Raw genomic sequence first — 23,746 nt, 5'->3', positions numbered from 1 at the left:
CAGTCAGGATGTTCCTTAGAGGTGAGTATGACAAGACTTTTTCCTCACACAGAATAGGCATATTGTCAGGAGGGGTTGGTAACCCAAAGAAGGATATAATTCTTGGAGGAGTGGAGTGTCTTGGCAAAAGATGGTAAGACCTTCATTACAATGATTGGCAAAGTGGCTATAATAGTAGGTTTAAACACAGTGGAGATTGTGAGGATGGTGCAAGATTAGACAAGGTTTTTGTTCTGCCATTTATAGGATAGCTAGGAGTTGAAGGAGACTCAAAGGCTCCTAACAACAACAAATAGGCTCTTACAGGGGTAGGGAGAAATTTTGTCTTGTGTATTATACAAGGTTAACAGCATTTCAGGCCTCTACCCACAAGATAACAACAGTATTCCTTCCCCATTTACTGCCTGAGGAAAGACATAGATGACTTGATATTGCCAAATATCATCCCTTGGGTGGGTAATGATATCTCTTGCCCATGTACTTAATACTCACCCATTTTTATATTCATTCAACTAGAGTAAAAATGAAAGTCAGACTGTTGGAGTTTGAAAGGTCTTTAAAGTATGGCCACAGTGGAACAACAACAACAAAAATACTAAGGCCTTAACAACATTACTGTTGTAACCTTCAACTGGAAGGGATGGAATAGCAAGATAAATCATTTGGATAATATGGTTGAACAGAGAAGGACCTTGAATTTTAGTCTATACAATAGGTGAATGGTCATATTGTTTGTTGTTGTTGAGTATCAAGTTGGAATCGACTCAATAGCTGACACTCCAGAGAATGTTCAAAGGAAGTTAACTGCACAGGAAGAGATTACCTATCCTTCTCCTGTGGAGCAGCTGGATTGCAGCACACCTTCTGGCCATTAGGGCCACCAGAGCTCCCTGCTGGTGGTGATATTACTAAATAGGTATCAGACTACATATTACAAAAGACAAACAGGAGATGCCTTTTTAGATGTTTGTTACAATTACTTATTTCTCTGATTCTAAACACCTCAACTTAAAAATAATTAGAAAAAACAAGGACATTTTTAAATTGCACTTTGTTTTGATTCTGACCTTAATAAATATGAAAGTCCCCGGCCTTCCTGATCCCCTAAACCATAAGAGTTATTACTCATATGAAAGTAAGATTTTACTATATTGGATTTGGTTTCTCTTAAGTATGATCAATCAACAGAGAGCCCAAAAGGGACAATAAGGACACTCAAGTTAGGCATACAAGTTAGGCATAAAGAGAATCAATTCATACACTACAAAAGCCAAACTTCCGATAAGGTTTCCATGGCTATAATCCTTTTTTTAATTAATTTTAATGAAAGTTTACAGAGACTTAGGGTTTCCAGTCATTCATTGTTGCACTCCCTGAGCACCGCTCCCCCGCCCCCATTCATTCTTTTTCTTGAAAAGTAAAAGAAAAACTCTTTCATTGTTATGCAATCCCTCCCCTCAAGTCCACTCCACTGTGCATTCTTCATTCTGGACTCCTGTCATGACAATAATACCCAATCATATATCCCTTTTAAACACTTCTCTCTCTCATCTGCTTCAATGCAGTATACATCATTCCTCCCCTCTTCCTCTGTCTTCCCTCAACCCTGATGTGTCGTTTTACAACAGTGGCCCTATGCAATATTTGTCCTTTTGTGACTGAGATATTTCACTCAGCATAATGTCCACCAGGGTCATCCATTTCGCATAATATTTCATGACTGCCTTGCTTTTCAGTGCTGCAAAGTATTCTATTGTGTGAATATACCAGAGCTTCTCTAGCCATTCATTTGTTGATGGGTATTGATATAATCCTTATATGATGGTACTACTTATCTTTCTTGAAAGGAGCAGCTAGCTGGTAGATTTGATCTACTTATCTTTAGTGCAGCAGCCCATTCAACCCACTGACATTTCCGTTAGCGGCCCACCTCAGTGTATGCCTCTAGGGCTCCTTAATCATTCCATATTGCCTCAGAAATATACACCTTTCCTCTTCTAGAATAATAGATATAAGAAATGGTCTAGCCAACTGAAATAGGCCATTCTCACTTAGGTTGGCAGCTGGGTTTATGTTAATTTTTTTACTTGTAAGGGACAATATTAATTAACACACTAGCCTTTTCCCCTTGATTTATATCTTCAGACTCTTCAATTGTTGTTCTAAGCAATAGCAAAAAAAAAAATCAATTGAAATAATTTACCTTGGGATGAAAAGCAAAACACATTCCAGGAGCTTGTCGAGATATCAAAGCTTCACTTTTCTTTTCTTTTTCCCCTATTCTTTTGTTCATGCTAGTGGTAGTTCGCCTCAACCGCATCAGATCTTTATTTAAATGGAACAATATGTATAAAACATTATTTGTTACAGGAATAAATATTTCAAGCATTACATTTGTATTTTCTGCATAATTATATTATGATTTCTACCAATTTTTCATACACTAGGTTAAGGTTATCAAATATTTAGAAACAAGAATAAGCAAGCCTATTTTTTTTTATTAGCCAAACTAGAAATTGTCATCTTTCACAAGCAGCTTATTAGAAATTTTTATTTCACACAAACAGTAGAAAGAGAAATTTTTTTTTTACCGTGACAATCCAGTCCTTTTCTTATAACCCATTTAGAGATTCTTCCATCTGCTGATATTGAAACTAGTATTTCTCTTTTGTCTTCACCTGTTGTTCCTCGATCTTGTTCTATCCACTGCAGTTGCCAGATAGGTCCCAAATGTTGATGAAAAGATTCACTAAAAGGAGGGGAGTTGCTAAATATAGAATTATTAAAATTTTTTTAAATGCCTTCAGGTGTAAGCAATAATGTTAACTCCCTAGAGTGCCAGGGCTTACAGTAAAGAGGATATTTTTATTATTTAAATTATGCAGTTATTTAAATACCAGTCAAATAAACAATCATTTTACTCTTATTTCTATATTTCAAAATTGCTAACTGGCTTGGATTATCTACTGTATTGAGATCTAAAAATATTATGAAAGATTAAAACCACTTCTCAGATTACTGCTAGTTTTTCTATTATATTGATGAAGTGTTTTGTTCTTAGTGCTTTTCACAATTTTGTTATGTGAACCCTCTAAAGCAGTATTTATGAACATTATTAAGACTGTAGATATAGTTTAGTATTTTGGTAAAAAATATGGCCGTCTTCCTAAAAACAAGTACAAAGTCCAATATTTACAAAACTGTGCAAATAACTGCAAAGTTAAGACTAAAAGTTCCTCATATCTAACATCAAAAGGAGATGGAGAGAATACACAGTCACTGTGTCAAAAATAATAAGTCATCACTGAGAAATTTCAGGAAATAACATATGAACAAGAGCCAATGGTAATAAAGGGTGAAGTTTAAGCTGCATTGAAGGCATTGAAAAATATAAGGACCAAGGAATCTATGGGCTACCAATTGTCATGTATCAACTAACAGATACAGCCCTAGTTCATCAGACTATACTAGGAAATTTGGAAGGTAATTGCCTGGCTGAATGACCAGAAGAGATCTATATTTATTCCTACTCCCAAGAAAGGGATCCACTAGAATGTGGTAATTCACAAACTATTACTATTACATGCAAGCAAAATATCGTTGAAGATCATCAACAAAAGGCTAGAAAAGTATATTGACTGGTAACTTCAGAAGTTCAAACTGGGTTTAGAAGAGGTCTTGGCACCAAGGATGACCATGCTGATGTCAGATGGATCCTGAATGAAAGCAGGGATACCAAAAGAATGTCTATTACGGTTTCCTTGACTGTCTAAAGGCATTTGACTGTGTGGACCATAACAAACTATGACTAATATTGAGAAGAATGTAAATCTCAGAGTATTTAATTGTGCTCATGAGAAACCAATACCTAGATCAAGAAGCTGCTGTCTAAACATAACAAGGGAACTCTTTATGGTTAAAAATCAGGAAGGGAGTATGAAAGGGATGTGTCCTTTCTCCATACCTATCAAATCTGTATGCTGAGCAAATCATTCATGAAGCTGGACGCTAGAAAGAGGAATTTAGTATCAGGATCAGAAGAAGACTATCAGTAACCTGCTTTATGCAGATGATACAACCTTGCTTGCTGAAAGTGAAGAGGACTTGAAGCACTTGATGCAGAAAATCAAGAACTACAGCCTTCAGAATGAACTGCATCTCAACATCACGAAAACCATGGTCCTCAACCAGGGGCCAATAGACAACATCATAATAAAAGGAGAAAGTGTTGAAGCTATCAATGATTTAATCTTATATGGATCAACAATCAACACACTAGGCACCAGTAGTCATGAGATCAAAAGACGTATTGCACTGGGCCAGTCCACTGTTAGGGACCTCTCCAAAATACTTAAGAGCAATGATGTCAGCTTGAAGACTAAGATGCACTTGATTCAGGCCATGGTCTTTTCATGCACCTGAAAGCTAGACAAAGAATAAGGATAATCGAAGAATTGATGCTTTTGAGTTGTGGTGCTAAAAAAACAGTACTCAGCATCCCATAGACTATCAAAAGAACAAACAGATACATCTAGGAAAACATGCATCCAGAGTGTTCCTTGGAGACAAAGATAATGAAGCACCATCTCTTATACTTTAGACATATTGCTAGGAGAGGCTATTTCTTGGAAAGGGACCTCATGCCTGGAAAGAAAGAGCGTCCGCAAAAGAGAGGAAGATCCCAAATGAGATGGATTTGATACAGCAGCAATTGGCTCAAGATGATGAGGACAGCACAGAATACGACAGGGTTCAGGTCTCTTGTGCATAGGATTGCTATGAATTGTACTCAGCTTGATGGCACCTAATAACAACAACTTCTGAGTAATCTGGTTACTTCTAATTTTACCTAAATATATTAAAATTCTCATACAATGCATACTTATTCAAACACTGATAGAAATGTTATTATTATCTGGTCTATTCAAAGAACATAAATGTCTCAATATCTTTTATCTTTAACTTTTTCTCAACATGACTGATTCATTAATTTACTGCTTATTAATCAAGTATTTACTGTACTCCCATTGCATACAATACAGTATGATCTACAGAGGCTATAAAGGCAGTAAGGGTCAATCCTGACCTTTAAGTGGTTTTCAGGCTTCTTAGAAAGATATATACATAAACTAATAATTCACATTAATATTATTAATTACACATAAATTAATAAATCACACATGCAGTGTGATAATCCTATGATAAAGAATTATATAGGATACACCAAAAATTTAAAAAGGAACAGGAGGTTTCTTGTAAAAGTTGATGCCTAAACAGTATTTTAAGAACAAATATAATTCATTAAGCCTATGAAAATCTGTAGGTTAAATAGATAAGATGATGAAGAGGCTGTTAAACAGAACATTCCAGCTTAAGATATAAAGAATTATTAAATGTTTCAAAATTAGGGGTGGTACTTTCAGTAACAACATAAGCACTCTCTCAAAACTAGTAGTTGGGGGCCTAAAGGGGAAAGGAGTTGGAACAAAGGGGTGAGGAATAGTGAGGGGGGAAATCATGGGGTTACCAGTTTAGTGGGTGGGGGGAGGGGTTAAAGGAAAATGGGAAAGATCTGTAGGGGATCTGAAGAGAAGGTAGAACGGTGACTCATTTTATAAAACACAGTGAATGGAAATGATTGTATGAAACTGTGTGAATGAAGGATAGTGTGAAACACAATGTATCCAAATTTTGTATGCAAATTAATATAAAAGTTTTTTTAAACCTAATACTTGAGCTAAGAGAATACGCCGTCCTCTTTTCCTTATGACTCAGGGTGAAGTCTCTCTCAGGGAGGAGTGATAGGGAATGGCAAAGGATACACTGACAAAGAAGATTAATCAGAACTGGTTTTTACAAGCACTGTGGCATTTGGACAAGAACAAACTGGGAGGAGGGTAGAGAGAATAGTGCAACAATGAATGAGTGGAAGCCCAAAATCTCTGTAAATGTTTATGAAAATTAATAAAATATAATTATAGAAAAAAAACCTAATACTTGGGTTTATTTCTATTCCTTTTTTAAAAAAGCACATGGCATACATTTATCTTATTTTTGGATTCTCACCTGCTATCCAGAACTGGAAGAGTACTGTTGCTCTGTACATTATAAATTGAAATTGAGCCACTGTAATAGCCAACTGCTAAAAGGTTAGGTGATCCAATGGAAAAATCCACAGCAGTAACTCCATGTAAACTCTGGTAAATACGTTCTGGCCACTGAATAAAAGAATAATAGTTATTATATTGTGCATTAGACTACTTTTTCTAGGTCACAATAAGGAAGTTGATTATCAAGCCAATTAAAATAGAACTGCTGTTGTTGCATGCTGTAGTGTCAGAACCAACCCAGAGCTGACGCCAGTGGATTTTCAGAGGCAGTAAATCATACAGCAGGAGATTGCTCAACCTTCTCCCATGGAGCAGCTGGTGGATTCAAACTGTAACTTTCAGGATAAGAAGCAGTGCAGCTTCTTATCACTAGACCCCTAGAGTTCCCTATAATTAGAATTAAATGAAGAATTTAAAGTAGGAGTTTAATACGACTTACTTTATACTTTTTGGGATAAAAAAACACCCAAAACCCACTTTGAATGCTATGTGGAGAACTGAGCATAGTAGGTAAAATTGAGGCAGCATGAGACATTAATTGTGGCAGTAGTCTTGCAGGATATGGTAGGGCTTGAGATGAGGTGGGTGGCCATGGGGATATAAGAAAGACTAGTCTTCATTATTAGAGCCCTAGTAGCATAGTCTGCAGAGAAACACATAGCTAATCCAAAGCCACTAGTCATTCCATAGGAGAAAAATGGGCAATCTCCTCTCATGCGATTGGGTCAGCTATGAGATGGTTCAAATTAAACAGTACATTAACAACAAAGAACAACCTTCTTTTTTTGTTTGTTTTTAAAAATGTTATTGCAGTTCAAATCAGCATAACTGGTTCGTTTCAGCTCCTTCACTGCCAAACCTGTGGGCAGGGATTGCTTCAGCTTCTCGGCCTCTTCTTTGTCTGTGATGACCAAGGTATAAAGGTACCTGGTACCTGCTGCACTGAACCTTAAACTTCACATTATCCTTATTTTTATTGATCTTGACAGATTTGGCATCCTTTAGCATGGCCGTGAGCAGGAAGCCTTTGATTTCCTCAGTTGTACGAGGCATGGCGGCGAACGTGGGGCACTGCAGGCGCGAGCTGGTACAGCCAGCAGCCAAAAGCGAGGAGGATGGAAGAGGCCGGGACTTCCAAGAGTAACCTTATAGAAACAAATAGTTGGCCCCAAACAAATCATATACTAGGTAATACTATGTATCTTGCAGTAATTATTTCAGATGTTTAGACTATATAATATTTTTGCAGTGCATCTTTTTTATTACCAAAATTATTAACAAATATACAAAACGTATCTTTGTCATTTTCTTACCTCCATTTATTCTAATACTGATTTGTGTTCAAGTAGGTCATCTACATGTTGTAAACATGCCTTGGGTTTGACCTCACACAGATTAGGAAAGAGCTCTAACCCATGCTTTTATCAAGTACTTCTCTTTCATTGGCTTTCATTTGTAACATCTAATCTTCATATGTAGCACATGAAAGAGACATCTACAGTGCAAAGGAGGGAGACTTTTCTGATTTAGTTCTGAATCACTGGTCAGGGGCACAGTTAAAGAGCTCAGAGGAACATGAGCACCCTAACCTGGAGTGGCACTAGTTGTTATATCAACTCTTTGTCCAGCCATTAAACTTGAGCACGAAGTTAATGTCACCTCCCTCTCCTCCCCACCTCCATGCAAGGCTAAATCAGTCTTAACCTCAGCTGAAAAGGATTAAAGGAAATTTCACACATCCTGACACAAATAGGTTAATCTCACCAAGGAAATACCTGTCTGTGTCGTATTTTGGGGCTTGGTCATTGCCTCGATGATCCTGTAAAACCGCCAGTAGAGTATTGATCATCAGTAATTTCTAAACAGTTAATAGACATAAAGAGGCTTCAAAATTGTTGAGATACACTCTTTCACAAATCTCTGAAGTGTGTGTGTGTGTGTGTGTGTGTGTGTGTGTGTTTCCTTTTCATTTCTAATATAAATACTTTCCTATTTCTAATCATCTAAGTAAAGCAAGAAGACAAACTACTGATAATGGACCCAGTCAATACTTCCACATGCTTAATATTGCTTCTTCCTTTCATTAATGACATGTAAGCCCAAACTCCTAACAGAATAGAGCTGTTCATAAAAACTTCAATAATTTGTTATATGCTCTTCTGGACTTTCTGTTTTTCACTTTACATGTACTTATGTGCTTAAGTATAAGGAATTAGACTGCCAATACAAAGGAACATGATTTGAATCCAAAAGCTGGGAAATCTCCTCCTTTGCCATTTACTGCCTCTGAAAACCAGCTGGAGGGTCAGTGGTTCCCACTCATGCACACAATGGCAAAAATAAAGCTGAAAAGTGACAGATTGACTCATGATATTTAGCAAAACAAATGAGTGTACTTTTTATTAAAAATGCATGACAGAAAAAATGCATGACAGTTAGTTATACATAAACAATCTTGTATCTGCTGAAGAAAGCAGAGATAAGCGATAAGGAATGACTCATATTAAGAAGTACCCTAGTAGTTAAAATCATATGTAATTTTCAAAGGACTTTAATTTGCCAATTAAGTCTTCTTTATAATTAGCTATGATTAACAATAATGATTAAATTCTGCATCATCAGGTCAACAGCATATTGTAAATAATAGTTACAGAACAAATTTCCTTTATGCTATGTAACTGAGAACAAATTGTTATTAATAAAATGGAAAAAAATGAAAACAAAACTTTTGACTGACAAAATTCTCTTGCTATTATCACATACAATTATTTAATCTATGAAAATTAGTTCAACATTTCATTAACTAAATAAAAATGGATTTTAAATTTTGTTTACATTACCATGGGGTTCTTTAGAGACCAGCAGCAGGCCAGCCCTCTTTTTTGCTCTTTAAATCCAAAGTGCCCATAGCCAACAGCCAAAATATCCTGAAAATAGTGGGAGAAAGAAGATAGCATAAAAATGTTTGCATATGTATAAAATCCCTGCTGATGAACTGTGTTAAAAATTTCCATTCAGAGGAAAATATCACTATTTCTTCTAATTTTACTATACACTTCCATCTTCCAAACCAAAAAATTATTCCTTCTTATCTTTGCTGTCTAAAGAGTAGGTTCCTAAAAAGAACCAATTGCTTACAAAAAAAGTTCTTTCAATATGTTAATTAATATTCTGAGATTATATTCTACGATAAGATTATGCTGACAATGCAAGAGATGAAGACCCCCGATGAGATGGATTGACACAGTAACAAGAGTAATGGGGTAGGTGTTTTGGTCGTGAGACTGGCTCAGGACAGGGCAGTCTTCAGAGATAATGTACATAGGGTTGTTATGAGTTGCAAGTAACTTGATGGCACACAACAACAACAACAACAACAATGGTGTATGAAAATAAACTGATAATTTAAAATGTAAAGTGAAGGGCACTTAAGTTAAAAGAAACAAAAAGATAAATGTAAAATAAATGACAACTATGTTAGTTGGATCTTGGCAGAAAGCAAAGAGTACCAGATGGACATCTATCTGTGTTTCATTGACTATGCGAAGGCATTTGACTGTGTGGATCACAACAAATTGTGGTTAACCTTGAGAAGAATGGGAATCCCAGAACACTTGATTGTGCTTATGTGAAATATATACTTGGACCAGGAAGCAGTCCTCAGAACAGAGCAGAGAAGCACTCCATGGTTCAAAATCAGAAAGAGAGTGCAATCAGGGATGCATATTGTCTCCATACATTTTCAATTAATATGCAGAACAGATCATCTGTGAAGTAGGGCTTTATGAGGATGAATGTTGTATCAGGATTTAAGGAAGATTCATCAACAGCTTGTTATGCAGATGACACACAACTTTGCTTGCTGAAACTGAGGAGGACCTGATGTTCTTGAAGCAGAAGGTCAAGGACTATGGTCTTCGATATGTATTGAAGCTCAATATCAAGAAGACAAAGATTCTCACCACTGAGTCAACTGGAAGTACCATAATGGATGGTGGGGAAGAGATTGAAATTGTTAACAGTTACAGCTTGCTCAACTCCACAATCAACAAAAGATGAATTGCATTAGGTAAATCTGCTGTCAGGAAACTTTCCAGAGTACTGAAAAGCAACAATGTGAATCTGGAGACTAAGGTGTGCCTGATCTAGTCCATGGTATTTGCAATTACTTGCTATGCATCAGAGAACTGGATAATGACTAAGGATGACGGAAGAGAAACTGATGTCTTTGAGTTGTGGTAGTTAAGAAGAGTCTTGAACATACCATAGACCACCAAGAAAACAAATAAAGCTATCTTGGAAAGAGTGAAAGCAAGTTTCTCCTTGGAGGCTAGGATTTTTGAAGCTGCATTTTACATACTTTGAGCATGTGGCCAGGAGGGACTGATCCTTGAAGAAGGACATCATGCTCAGAAGGGTAGAGGAACAGCACAGGAGTGGAAGACCCCAGATGAGATGGATTGATATAGTGACTAGGGCAATGAGGGTAGGTGTGTTGGAGCCAGAGAGACTGACTCAAGGGCAGGCTTCAGAGGAGCTGCTATGAGTTGCAGGTGACTCAACAGCACATAACCGCAACAAGAAGTTTAACAAAATAAAAATCTTAATAGCTAGACCTATAAGCAGCATTATGATAAATGGAGAAAGATTGAAGTTGTCAAAGATTTCATTTTACTTAGGGATTCAAAATCAACAACCATAGCAACAGTCAAGAAATCTAAAGAAATAATACATTGTGCAAATCTGCAAGGATCTCAAGTGTTAAAAAACAAAAGGTCAGTTTGAAGATCTTATAAGGGTATGTCTGCCATGAGCAATGATATTTCTCAATTGCTTCATATACATAGGAAAGTTAGTAAAGAAGCTGAAAGAGCAGATGCCTTTAAATTGTAGTGTTGGTGAAGAGTATTGAATATACCATAGACTGCCAAAGGACAAAGCTATTTGTCCGGGAAGAGGTGAAGCTAGGATGCTCCTTGGAGGCAGAAATGATGATCCTTCATCTCATATACTTTGAGTATGTTAACAAGAGGAGCCAGTTCCTGGAGAAAGAGATCAGACTTGGAAAAGGGAAAGGTTAGTGAAGGAGACCTCAAAGAGACAGAAGTGGCTAAAACAACAGATTCACAGTGACATTTGTAATCCTTATAGCAGAGACTGAAAATGGTGCAGGGTCAGATTTTGATCCTTTGTGTATGGGGTAATTATGGGTTGGAGTCAACTTGACAGTACTTAACAAGTTGAAGGAAGGAGTCATGGTCATGTAGTGTATTATTTACTAAGCTCCTAACATAAAATTTGGCAGTCTGACTCTATTAGTTGATCTTCAGTATAAAGCTGGGTAACAATCCATACAAGTGTTCAGGTCATTTGTTCATAGGATCACTATGAGTCATCTACAACTCAATGGCACTAACAACAACAAAAACAAGGGAGCTCTGTTGGCCTAGTGGATAGAAAGATATGCTACAAGCCAAAGGAGGGTGATTTTAATCTGCAGCCCTCAGAACTAGTTTGACCCATTTGGGGTCAAACATTCTTCTAAGTGGTATAGCCCTGGTCTGTTCATTTGCTGTACAGAGGTAACTCGTGGTTGATGTGATGCTAACCACTGTAACACTGATATGTCAAATGCGATAATGGTTATCCATGGTGGACGGTGTTTGGTAGAATTCCCTGATTAAAATACACTTGGAAGGAGGGGTGGCATCCACTTCTGAAAAACCTTGGCACTGGAAACTCTATAAACTTGGAGAAACTATGGAAGTTATACAAGTGTTCAGTCTTTCATTCATAGGGTCGCTATGAGTTGTCTACGACTCAATGGCACTTAACAACAACAATAATCCATAAAGGATTTACAGCCTTTGAAATCCAATGGAGGTTAACTATGAATCAAAATGAATTCAACAGCAGTGGGTGGTAGGTTAAGTCAAAGGCAGGTGGTTTCAAGAAAGACCTATATACGGACATAGAGACATAAGTATAAGGATTGATCAAACCCTGCCTCTGGTTTACAGTCAGAATACCTTTATCAGAATATAGTATAGTGTCTTGCCACCACCCCAATTTCAGATCAATATAATTTCTCAGTCATTTCTGATGCCTTAATGTAGTCTTCCTATTCATTCTTTCTAGAACTAGCAAATTCTACCAAATCCTCTAAAAAACTTGCAAGAGTCTTTCTTCTGTTCTCCATATCACTGTTAAATTTCCTTATCAAAATACACAGCAAACTATTATATGGAGAGGTCTATATACAATTCTTGTTGTATTTCTAGTGCTTAACACTGTGACTATCATAGAATGAACAATTAATAAATATTTCTAGAATTAAGAAATCTTATAAATATGATCTGTCAGGTATACATTTTGATCTTTTCATTCCTGTCTTTAGTGACTTTTTTTTTCATGTCTATTCTTTGGTAATTAGTGTTCAATAAAGCAAATTTATTCTTGAAATGGTTTTAAAATTCAGGGGAGATAAACTCAAAATTGTATTTTGACTTTTGTGGGTTTGTTTTAACTTCCTTCAGATTCAATTTGAATTTTCACATAAGTAATAATCTGCACCCAGTTGGCGGACCTTGGTCCTGTTTACCTGCAACTATTGAGCTTCTCCATGATATTTTCCATAGATGGAATCAAGGGCTTAGAGACAAGGATGGTGAAACTTCATCTCATATACTTTGGGCAGGTTGTCAAAAGGGGTCAGTCCTTGGGATAATAATCATGCTGGGAAAGATGGAGAATTTGAGGGAGAGAGGAAGACCTTCAACAAGATGGATTGATACAGTGACTGTAACGATGAGCTCAAGTCTATCAGAAATGGTGAGGATGGAGGAGAATAGAGCAAGGTTTAGATCTGTTCATAGTGTCGCCATGAATCGTGGTTGATTTGTATGGCCCCCAATGACAGCAACAGTCAATTTGATTTTTTTGTATTCCATCAGGTCAATTTCATGTCTATGATTTTTATTTGCATGTATTCAAGTAAGAATTTGTCGTTTACTTCTCAATATGTGTCTAGAGAATCTCATGTCCCAAGTGTATACTCAAGTAATAATGATACTCTTTTATACTAAAGGATAAAATATTATTTTATAACTATTTACATTTTTCTCTTTGGAAACATTACAAGAAGTAATATAGATTTCAATTTCTTGCCCAGTATCTGAAAAAAAGTATGAAACTTGACAGTTGCCTTTAAATTCTAGAGAGAAAAAAAATTTAACACTTTTATAACTTACTGGATTTGCTTTATTCCAGGCAAGGCTGCTGACATTTAGGCCTTTTGTTAAGTCACAGGAAAATGACCAAAGTCGTTCCAAATTGGCTGGTATTTTTGATTGTTGTGCATCTATTTCAATTTCTTCATCTTCATCCTTCTTAGTTTCTTCCTCTGCAACTACATGTTTTTCACCTTGTAAAAAGTCTTCAGCTTCTTCTTCAGGTCCAAGTTCTAAAAGAATAGTATATACATCTTATATATACTATATATACCTGATGTTGTTGATAGGTACTGTTGAGTTGAAACTGACTCATAGCTGATCCTCAGTGAGTCTTCAGAGGCAGTTAATTGCATGAGAGGAGATTGCCTTTCCTTTTCCTGTAGAGCTGGAGGGATTCAAACTGTGTAAATTTGTGACTGCTGTGCAGATTCTTATCACTAAGCCACCGGATCTCGGTATATACATATACATTCATGTATATATCTCAACATATGTACTGTATGTATGTAAATAATGTCGTTCTTTAGTAAAGTAATACTTTTGACTCATTTTAATGTTTCATAAGAACTACTGAAAACACAATCTATACCATAGTAAAGAGTGACTAATTTGTTTTATTTTATTACTCTTTAAAGAATATCACAAAGGACAGTGGTGGTTTAACTGTAAAATTTTCTCCTTGAAACCAGAATTTGATTCTTGGCCAATGTACCTCACTCTACTGTCAGTGGAAGATAAGAGTATTGCTATGATGTTGAACAGGTCTTAATGGAGCTTCTAGAATAAGACAGACTAAGAAGAAGGGTCTGGAAAAATATTTCTGAACATTAGTCACTAAAACTCTATGAACCACACAAGGTTGTGTGATCTAGTTGTACATAAGGTATCTATGATTGGGATCCAACTAACAACAACCAAAAAAATTACAAATTAAATAATCAAAAAGCATTTTAAATATATATAATTTTTTCCTTAAAGGTATTTGGTTTTGTGTATGGATTTTAATAGTTTTAATTTAAATTCAATTTCAGAGACTTAGAGGGCCTGAACAAAGTGTTATTTCCCAAAGATAAATTAATCCAAGATATACTTGTTGTTGTTGTTGTTGCTATGTGCCGTCAAGTCGCCTGCGACTCATAGCGACCCTATGTACAACAGCCCTAAACTCCGCTCTGTCCTGTGCCAATCGCACTGTCTCTGACACTCCCATCCCAATTATCCCAGTCACTGAATCAATCCACCTCATAGAGGGCCTTCCTCTCCTGCGGCGTCCCTCCACCCTCCCAAGCATGATGTCCCTCTCCAAGGACCGGTCTTAGCTCTTTAAAATATTTATTATCTAAAATTTAAAGATTTATCTTTTTTAGGAATGCTACATAACATAACAAATCTTTATTACTTTAAATCTAATGATGCTTTTAGCTTTTTATACATATAGTTGATATCACAATTCAGTCCATTTGATGATAAAATAGAAACCTCTGTTAAACAGATAGTAGTTCTTACTTTTTTAAGGTCTCCTTATTTTACAATTTTGTGAACACTGTGAATACTTATCAGAAAAATGAACATATACATAAAGCCTAAAAATCTGCACATCTTTTCAGGAGTCTCACGGAACCCATAAAGCTGATCATGAATATAATAAAAATTGCCTATGTCCCTGATTAAAACAAGCTTGGAAGCAGAAGTGGCATCCACTTCCATAATAGCTTGCCTCTGGAAACCCTGTGAACCTGGAGAAAAGACAAAAGTTATACAGGAGGTGTCCAGGACTTTCGTTCATAGGGTCGCTATGAGTCACCTATGACTCGATGGCACTTAAGAACAACAACATGGAGAAACTACAGTCAAATATACAGAAAAGCAATAAATTTAACATAGCTGTCCAAGATACAAAATAAATTGCATTTTTATGTACCAGGAATACATATCATGACTTGTATACCATGAGTTAGTATGCATTTCTAGTCTTTTAAATCTCTTTATATGTATGGAAAAGTTTAGCAATAAAGATTTCTGGAGGAGAACTTTTATCTTTGAGTTATTATACTGTAGAAGAATACTGAATATACCATACACTGCCAGAAGAATGAACAATTCTGTCCTAGAAGAAGTTTAGTGAGAATGATAAAACCATTATTGTAGAATGAGGAGGAAAGGAGGTGGATGCAGACAAGTAAGGATGAGTTGGGGGGTGGAATTAATCATGGGGTTGCATGATTTAATGGGGGTTGAGAGAAACGGAAAATATCTGGAGTGAAAAAACAATGTATTTGAATGTTGTAAATTAACTAGCATAAAAAATGTAAAATAGAATGTATATGAATGATTGTATGAAACACAATGTAAATGAGAGATTGTATAAAACAATGTATATGAATGAAACATACTGTAAAGGTACTATTACATGAAAATCAATTGAAAAAAGTATTAAAAAATAACTTCTCAAGAGGGGGAAACTATATTAAGCACATATTCTCATTCTAACACACTGCAATTTCAACAGCATTAAAAGGAGAAAAGAATATGTCTTTGTACTACAAGATAAACAACCCAATTGAAAAAATGGGCACAGGATAGGAACAGACACTTCACCAAAGAAGACATTCAAATGGCAAAAAAACACATGAAGAAATGTTCAAAATCTCTAGCTCTAAGAGAGATGCAAATCAAAACAACTATGAGATATCATCTCAAGTAAGAATAGAAAAATTTAACAGAATGGCAAACAATAAATGCTGGTGAGGTTGCAGAGAAACTGGAACCCTTAGTCACTGTTTGTGGGAGTGTAAAATGGTACAACCACTATGGAAGGCAGTATGGCGCTTTCTTAAAAAGTTGCAAATAGAAATACCATTTGACCCAGCAATGTGAATTACCCTAAAGAAATCCTAGGAATACACCCTAAAGAAACCATAACTGCAACCCAAGCAGATATATGCACACCTATGTTTATTGTGGCTTTGTTCAGAGTTGGAAACAACCTAAATGTTCATCAACAAACGAATGGATAGAGAAGCTGTACTATATTCACACAATTGAATACTACGCTGCATTGAAAAACAAGGAACTCATGAAATATTATACAAAATGGATGACCATAGAGGACATTATGCTAAGTGAAACATCTCAATCACAAAAAGACAAATACTGCACAGTACCACTGCTGTAAAGCAGGACTGACATCAGAGTTGCGGGGTGGGGGGCGGCGCGGGGAATAATGTATACTGCATTGAAACAGATGAGGGAGATATTTAGTTTGGGAGGAATATATGATTAGGTATTATTGCCATGAAGAGTACAAAATGAAAGCTGCGTAGTGGAGTGGACTGGGGAATTTTTTAACAGTGAAATAATTTTTTATTTTTTTTTTGGTGAGTAAAATTTATATTTAGAATTAGCCCGCTGGACTCAGTTTAGATGATCCCAATTTTGTTGGCAACATCCAAAGCATCATAATCAGGAGCAAGTCGAACATAGGCCTTCTTCTCTCCATCAGGCCTAATCAAAGTGTTGACCTTTGCCACATCAATGTCATAGAGCTTCTTTACAGCTTGTTTAATTTGGTGCTTGTTGGCCTTGACATCCACAATGAACACAAGTGTGTTGTTATCATCTATCTTCTTCATAGCTGACTCAGTGGTCAGGGGAAATTTGATGCTGGCATAGTGGTCAAGCTTGTTTCTCCTGGGGGCGCTCTCCCAGGGATATTTGGGCTGCCTTCGGAGTCTCAGCGTCTTCGGCCGCTGGAAGGTGGGTGACGTGCGGATCTTCTTTTTTTTTGGCTGTAGACGCCCTTCAGGACTGCCTTCTTGGCCTTTAATGCCTTTGCTTTGGCTTCAGTTTTGGGAGGGGCAGGGGCTTCCTTCTTAGCTTTCAGGGCCATCTTCGTAGAAAGGGCAACAATGAAATAATTTTTGAAAAATTTTCCCAAGAGAAAAGTGAACTAGGGGGAGGGGTGGTCAGGGAGGAAAGTGTGCAACAATGAATGAATGGAAATCCAAAGTCTCTACAAACTTTCAATAAACTAAATTTTAAAAGAAATAGTATAGTGAGAATGGTCCTAAGAAGTGAGGATGGCAAGATTTCATATCATATATTTTGGGCATAGTTTCAGAAAGAACCAGTCCCTAGAAAAGAACATCCATGTGTGGTGAAGTAGAAAAAAAGGAAGGCTTTCAGTGATGTGAATTGAAACAGTGTCCAAAACATAAGCTGAAACAGCAATGATTATGAGGTTAGCACAGGACGGAGCAGGGTCGTGTTCTGTCACACACAGGTTGATATGAGTTGGCACCAACTAAATACCAACTATGAGTTGGCAACAACTAAATGACATCTAAAAAACAGTATAGGAATAAAAAGTCAGAAAGTGAAATTTTAAAATAATACTATTTATAATGTGATCAGAAAATAGTAACTATGTAGGGACAAATTTGATAAAAATCAGAACTATCTGAGCACTGTAAGTACTTAAAGAAGTGTAAGAGGACTCAAGTAAATGTAGAGATAAACCAGATCCCTGGGTGGAAAAACTCAATGTTATCAACTTGAAAATTCTCTTCAAACTGATCTTTATTTTTTTTTCTATAATTATATTTTATTAATTTTCATAAACATTTACAGAGATTTTGGGCTTCCACTCATTCATTGTTGCACTATTCTCTCTACCCTCCTCCCAGTTTGATCTTGTCCAAATGCCACAGTGCTTGTCAAAGCCAGTTCTGATTAATCTTCTTTGTCAGTGTGTCCTTTGCCATTCCCTATCACTCCTCCCTGAGAGAGACTTCACCCTGAGTCATAAGGAAAAGGGGATGGCGTATTCTCTTAGCTACTTCCTGCTGAAAAGGGACGCTGTGGGTTTCAGGGTGAAGATCTTCTCTCACTACTCTAAAGGGCCCCTTTGGCAGTAGGAAACACATAGACTATTATGGAGATTGATTTTGGAATTTAGATGCACTCTTATTGATTGTGCTTGGCCATACATGTTCATATCCTTGAAGATGTATCATGGGGGTGTTGCAACCTAGAAGACACAAATTTGACTAACAAGTTATAAGTACATGAGTCCAAAAATTATGGAAAAGTAAAAGAAAAGATTCTTTCATTGTTTTACAAACCCTCCCCCAGGTCCCCTCCACCATGTAGCCCTCGCTCTAGTCTCCTGTGATGACAGAAATACCCAGTTATATCTCTCTTTTAAACGGTTCTCTCCCTCCTCTGTTTCAGTGCAGTATACATTATTGAACCCATCTTACTCAGTCTCTCCCCAACCCCAAGGACAGTCCCATTCTACAACAGTGGCATCATGTAATATTTGTCCTTTTGTGACTGGGATATTTCACTCAGCATAATGTTCTCCAGAGTCAACCATTTTGAATAATATTGCATGAGTTCCTTGTTTTTTAATGCAGCATAGTATTCCATTGTGCGAATATACCACAGCTTCTCTAGCCGTTCGTTTGTTGATGGCAAACTGATCTTTAAATACTCAGTCCCACAAGGACAAATACTGTATAAAATCATTACTGTAGAATAAGTATGAGGATCCAAGGGGAAGGAGGGTCAAAACAGAGGGGTGAGGATGGACGTGGGCTTGGGTTGTTAAACAGTGCTTTAAAAAGTCCAATCCAGACAAATAAGAATAACAAGAACAACAAAATCTCTCTTCCCTTGAGGGAGACTCAGGAATACTTAGTAGGCACAGAATTATGCCTGAAGGAGAAACAAGAACATTTGCAAAGGAGTTAGCTTTGAGTTCCAGGTTTAAATTATCTGCTTAAAACAAGTTTCATGTTGTTGTTGTTGTTGATTGCCTTCGAGCCAAGCACGGCTAACAGAGACTCTATGAACAAAAGGCCTGAAGCCCCTCGACAGCTATCAACATTTATCAAAATTCATAGAGTTTCTGGAGGCATGTTGTTTAGGAAGTGGACATTTACTATGAACAATAGATAATACTCTACTCCCCAAAACACAGGAAGCTCTGCTGGCCTAGTGGTAAGAAGCTGTGCTGTGATCCCAAAGGCATATGGTGAAAATCCACCACTTACTCTGCAGGAGAAGGATAGGCAATCTCCTTCTGTGCCATGAACTGCCTCTGAAAACCTGCTGGAAGGTCAGCTATGGGTCAGTCCAATTCAATGGTAAACAATAACAACATAACATGTATGAGCTCTGGTGGCCTAGTGGTAAGAAGCTGCACTGCAATCCAAAGGCATGCAGTTCGAGGCCACCAGCTGCTCTGCAGGAGAAAGATGGGCAATCTCCTGTGTTATCAACTACCTCTGAAAACTCTCTGGAGGATCAGCTATGAGTCAGTTCTGACTCAACAACAACATAACATAGAGTAAAAATAAGAATGAAATGCAGCTAGTAGAGTATAAAAGACATTCAAAGGAAAGATTCAACATCAAGTACACCTCCAAAGTAAGAATAATAGAGATATTTAGAAATACCTCCTGTCAAACTAAGACAAAACAAATCCCACTGTCATAAAAAATCAATTCTGACTCACAGCAACTCAACAGAACTGAGTAGAACTGGCTAATAAGATTTCCTTTAGCTGTAATCTTTACAGAAGCAGGCTGTCATATCTTCCTTCTGTGGAGTAGCCTGTGGATTTGAACTGTCAATTTTTTGGTTATCAGTCAAGTGTTTAATCATTATATCAGCACAAATTATTCTTAAAAGGGATCTTGATCATGTGCTGCTTCCTGAAATGGTTCCATATCAACCAATTCTTTTTGGTACAGTGAATCTGTATATTCCTTCTAGCTCCTTTTGATGCTTCCTGGGTCATTCAAGATTTTGTCCATAGCATTTTTCAGTACTGCAACTCAAGGCTTAAATTTGTTTTTCCTTTCCATTTTTTCACCTTGAGAAATGCCAAGTAAGTTTTTCCCTTTCTATTGTCTAACTCCAGCTATTTGCACTTGTTTTTGTTAGTCAAGTATGACTCAAAGCAACCCTCTTGAACATCACATCTGAAACCTGCATCATCTCTGCCACACTAGAGCCTATTAGTTTTTGTTAGTTTGCTTTTTAAATAACTGAATCTTTATTTAAGTCTCATGTGCCAACTTAAGTGTTTTCCACCGACTAAGGGAGCAGAAACTTTCACAGGCTTCACAATTTTGTTCAGGTGCTGCTTTTGTGGGAGCCTTAGTAGCAGCCATTGCTGTCTTTTTAGATGTTTGTTTAGCCTTTTTGTGTTTTCTCCTTGGAAGTCCTTATATCCTGTTCTCATTGAGCCTTTTATAACTTAACGCTTTTGATTCCTCTTGGCCTTATATCAGCAAGAGATGCACCAGTGATGACCCTTTAAATTTGACTGCACGGTGGGTTTTCTTTTTCATTTTTTCCAATTGGCCTTTTTTAATGCTTTCTTCTATAGAGGGCAGTCCAATTTACCTGCAGTGGATTCCTTTTGGAAAGGAAATGTGACTCGTATTTTGCATTAAGAAACTTGAACACCTCTCGTCGGTCCTGGTTTAGGGCTTCGCATGCCCGAGGTAGATCTTGTACCCACTGAAACTACACAGCTCAACCTTCGTGGCTAAACTTCATGGGAGCACGGAAAATGGAGAGGAGCTAGAGCCTATTGTTACAATCACTGTGTCAATCCATCTTGTTAAGGTTCTTCCCCTCCTTTGCTAACTCTCTTTTCCTAGCAAGATGGTTTTTTTCCTTCAAGAATGGACCCCTTCTAGCAAGTCCAAAATATGTGAGATGAAGTTTCATCCTCTTTCCCTCGAAAAAGGATCCTAATTGCATTCTTTCCAAGATTTACATGTTCATTCTTTTGATAGTCTGGGAGATAGTTAGTGCTATCCTCCAGCACCACTCAATGGAATTGATTCTTCTTTTTTCATCTTTATTCACTGCTCAACTCTCACTCAGATTTCACAGCAAGTAATTGAAAAGATCATGACTTGGATCAGGCACGCCTTTGTCTTTAAACTGACATCTTTGTTTTGTGGCACTTTGGAGAGGTCTCTGACTGTAGACTTTCCAAATGCAACACGTCTTTTGATTTTCTGACTGCTGCTACTAAGGTGGTTGATTGTGGATCCAGAGAAAGACAGGATAAATTATGTATACTGCATTGAAGCAGATGAGAGAGAGAACTGTTTAAAATGGATATATGATTAGGTATTATGTCATGACAGAAGTCCAGAACGAAGGCTGCACAACAGAGTGGACTTGGGGGGAGGGACTGTATAACAACGAAAAAATTTTTCTTTTACTTTTCAAAGAGAAGAGTGAACTTGGGGGAGGGAGTAGTGGGCAGGGAGAAAAGTGCAACAGTGAATGAATGAATGAATGGAAATCTAAAATCTGTAAATTTTCAGTAAAATTAATAAAAAGGGGGGGAAAGATAAAATCATTGACAATTTCTGGTTTTTTCTCTCCATCTATCATAATATTTCCTGTTGGTCCAGTGGTAAGGGCTTTTTCTAACAAAAAGAAATTTATTTTCCCACAGTTTAGGAGGGTTAAAGTATGAAGTCAGGATGCCAACCCTAGGGTAAGGTTTTTTCCTCTCATTCCAGGCTCCAAAGGAAGGTCCTTGTCTCTTCTGAGCTTCTGCTCTTGTATGATCATCATGTGATTTGGCATTTCTCTTTACTTATCTTTCTCTGCTGCACTGCTTAATGTGAAAATAAATTTATTCAAGATACACACGACATTAATATTGTCTCATTAATGTAACAGAGACAATGCATTACCAAGTGAAATTAGAAAGTGGGAAGAAATTTCGTTTTCTTGATGTTGAGATGTAATCCATAATGAAGTCTATAATCTCCAATCTTTTTCAGCAAGCACTCTGCACTTTCAGCAAGCAAGATTATGTCATGTGCATAGCACAGGTTGTTGATGAATCTTCCTCCAATGCTGATGTCACATTCATTTCATAAAGTCCAGTTTCTCGAATGACTTCTTTGACATAGAATTTAAACAAGTACACCTTTTTTATTGTAAACCATGCCATGTTCCCTTGCTTTGTCTGGACAATAGCTTGCTGTTTGGGCATAAATTTCATATCTGGGATTACCATTCAATGGTATAAACAACAAGAGGGAGAGTAGAAGGGAATGAGTTGCATGGTGCTCCTGCTTACCTTGTAATTGTTTACATGTATACGTGCTTTTTTATAGTTTGTTCTTATGAATAAGTACTTATCAGTCAGTTCACTCTATCGAGCTGGAATCTGTGCCATTGGTATTTTAATACCATCAAGTCACCCACAGTGGACAGATTTCAGCAGAGCTGCCAAAATAAGACACACTAGGAATAAGAAGTCGTCATTCACTTTCAAAATAACAGGCCTTTGAAAACCCTATGGACAAAAGTGAAACACTTTCAGACACAAACTAGAGGTAGAACCCTTACAGAAAAAGACAATAAAGAAAGGAGAAACAGCTGCAAATATCCATTAGTGAATGGAACATAGAATATATGAAGTATGGATGTAGGAAAATTGAAAGATGTAAAGAATGAAATATAAAAATCAACATTCTAGGCATTATCAAACTGAAATGGATCACTTTGCCTACCTAGTATGTCAAATGTATCATCCAGAAAGAGTGCAAGCAGTCATTACAAAGACAGAAGAGGAAGAAAAGACCAAAATGGATGTCAGAAGAAAGTCTGAAGATTGCACTGGAGTGTAGAGAAGCCAAAGCACAAGGAAGAATTCAAGATACTAAAGAGCTGAACAGAAGATTCTAAAAGGCAGCACGGGATGACAAAGCAAAATATTATAATGAAATGTGCAAGGATCTAGAGTCAGAAAATCAAAAGGGCCAAACTCGTTCAGCATTTCTTAAGCTCAAGGGACTAAAGAACACATTCAAACCTCGAGTTGCTATAATCAAGGATGCTTTAGGCAAAATATTTAATAATCCAGGAAGTATTAAAAGAAGATGGAAGGAATATACTGAGTCATTGTATCAAAAGGAATTGGCAAATACAGAATAATTTAATGAAATAACATTTGAGCAAGAGCCTATGGTGATGAAGGAAGAAGTCCAAGATGCTTTGAAGGAAATAGCAAAAAAATAAGGCCCAGGAATAGATGGCATACCAATTGACGTATTTCAGCTAACAGATGCTGCCCTGGATGTGCTCCCCAAGTTGTGCCAAGAAATCTGGAGAACACCACTTGGCCAACTGACTGGAAAAGATCTATATTTGTTCCCATTCCAAAGAAGGGTGACCCAGCAGAGTGTGGAAACTACAGAACAATGTCATTGATTTCACATGCAAGCAAGATTCTACTGAAGATTATGCAAAAACGACTGGAAAAGCACAACAGCAGAGAACTGCCAGAAATCCAGGCTGGGTTTAGAAGGGGTCGTGGTGCTAGGGATATTGTACCTGATGTTAGATGGATCT

General features: G+C 37.0%; 1 protein-coding gene across 1 annotated transcript in view; it reads right to left on the bottom strand.

Moving 5' to 3' along the window:
* WDR78 (WD repeat domain 78) overlaps positions 1 to 23,746 on the bottom strand; it is a 120,549-nt gene that overhangs the window by 33,686 nt on the left and 63,117 nt on the right. Inside the window, exons 10-14 of the mRNA XM_006879834.1 lie at positions 13,361 to 13,572; positions 8,951 to 9,037; positions 6,067 to 6,218; positions 2,592 to 2,749; positions 2,204 to 2,325 (exon numbers count right to left, since the gene is read on the bottom strand). Coding sequence (XP_006879896.1) covers positions 2,204 to 2,325; positions 2,592 to 2,749; positions 6,067 to 6,218; positions 8,951 to 9,037; positions 13,361 to 13,572 — 731 coding nt within the window. The remainder of the gene's footprint in view (positions 1 to 2,203; positions 2,326 to 2,591; positions 2,750 to 6,066; positions 6,219 to 8,950; positions 9,038 to 13,360; positions 13,573 to 23,746) is intronic.

Source organism: Elephantulus edwardii, unplaced genomic scaffold, assembly GCF_000299155.1.
Source record: "Elephantulus edwardii isolate Elephantulus edwardi_28Jun2011 unplaced genomic scaffold, EleEdw1.0 scaffold00005, whole genome shotgun sequence".
NCBI lineage: Eukaryota > Metazoa > Chordata > Mammalia > Macroscelidea > Macroscelididae > Elephantulus > Elephantulus edwardii.
Note: the sequence above shows the minus strand (reverse complement) of the source record. Positions and strands in the feature narration are given on the sequence as shown.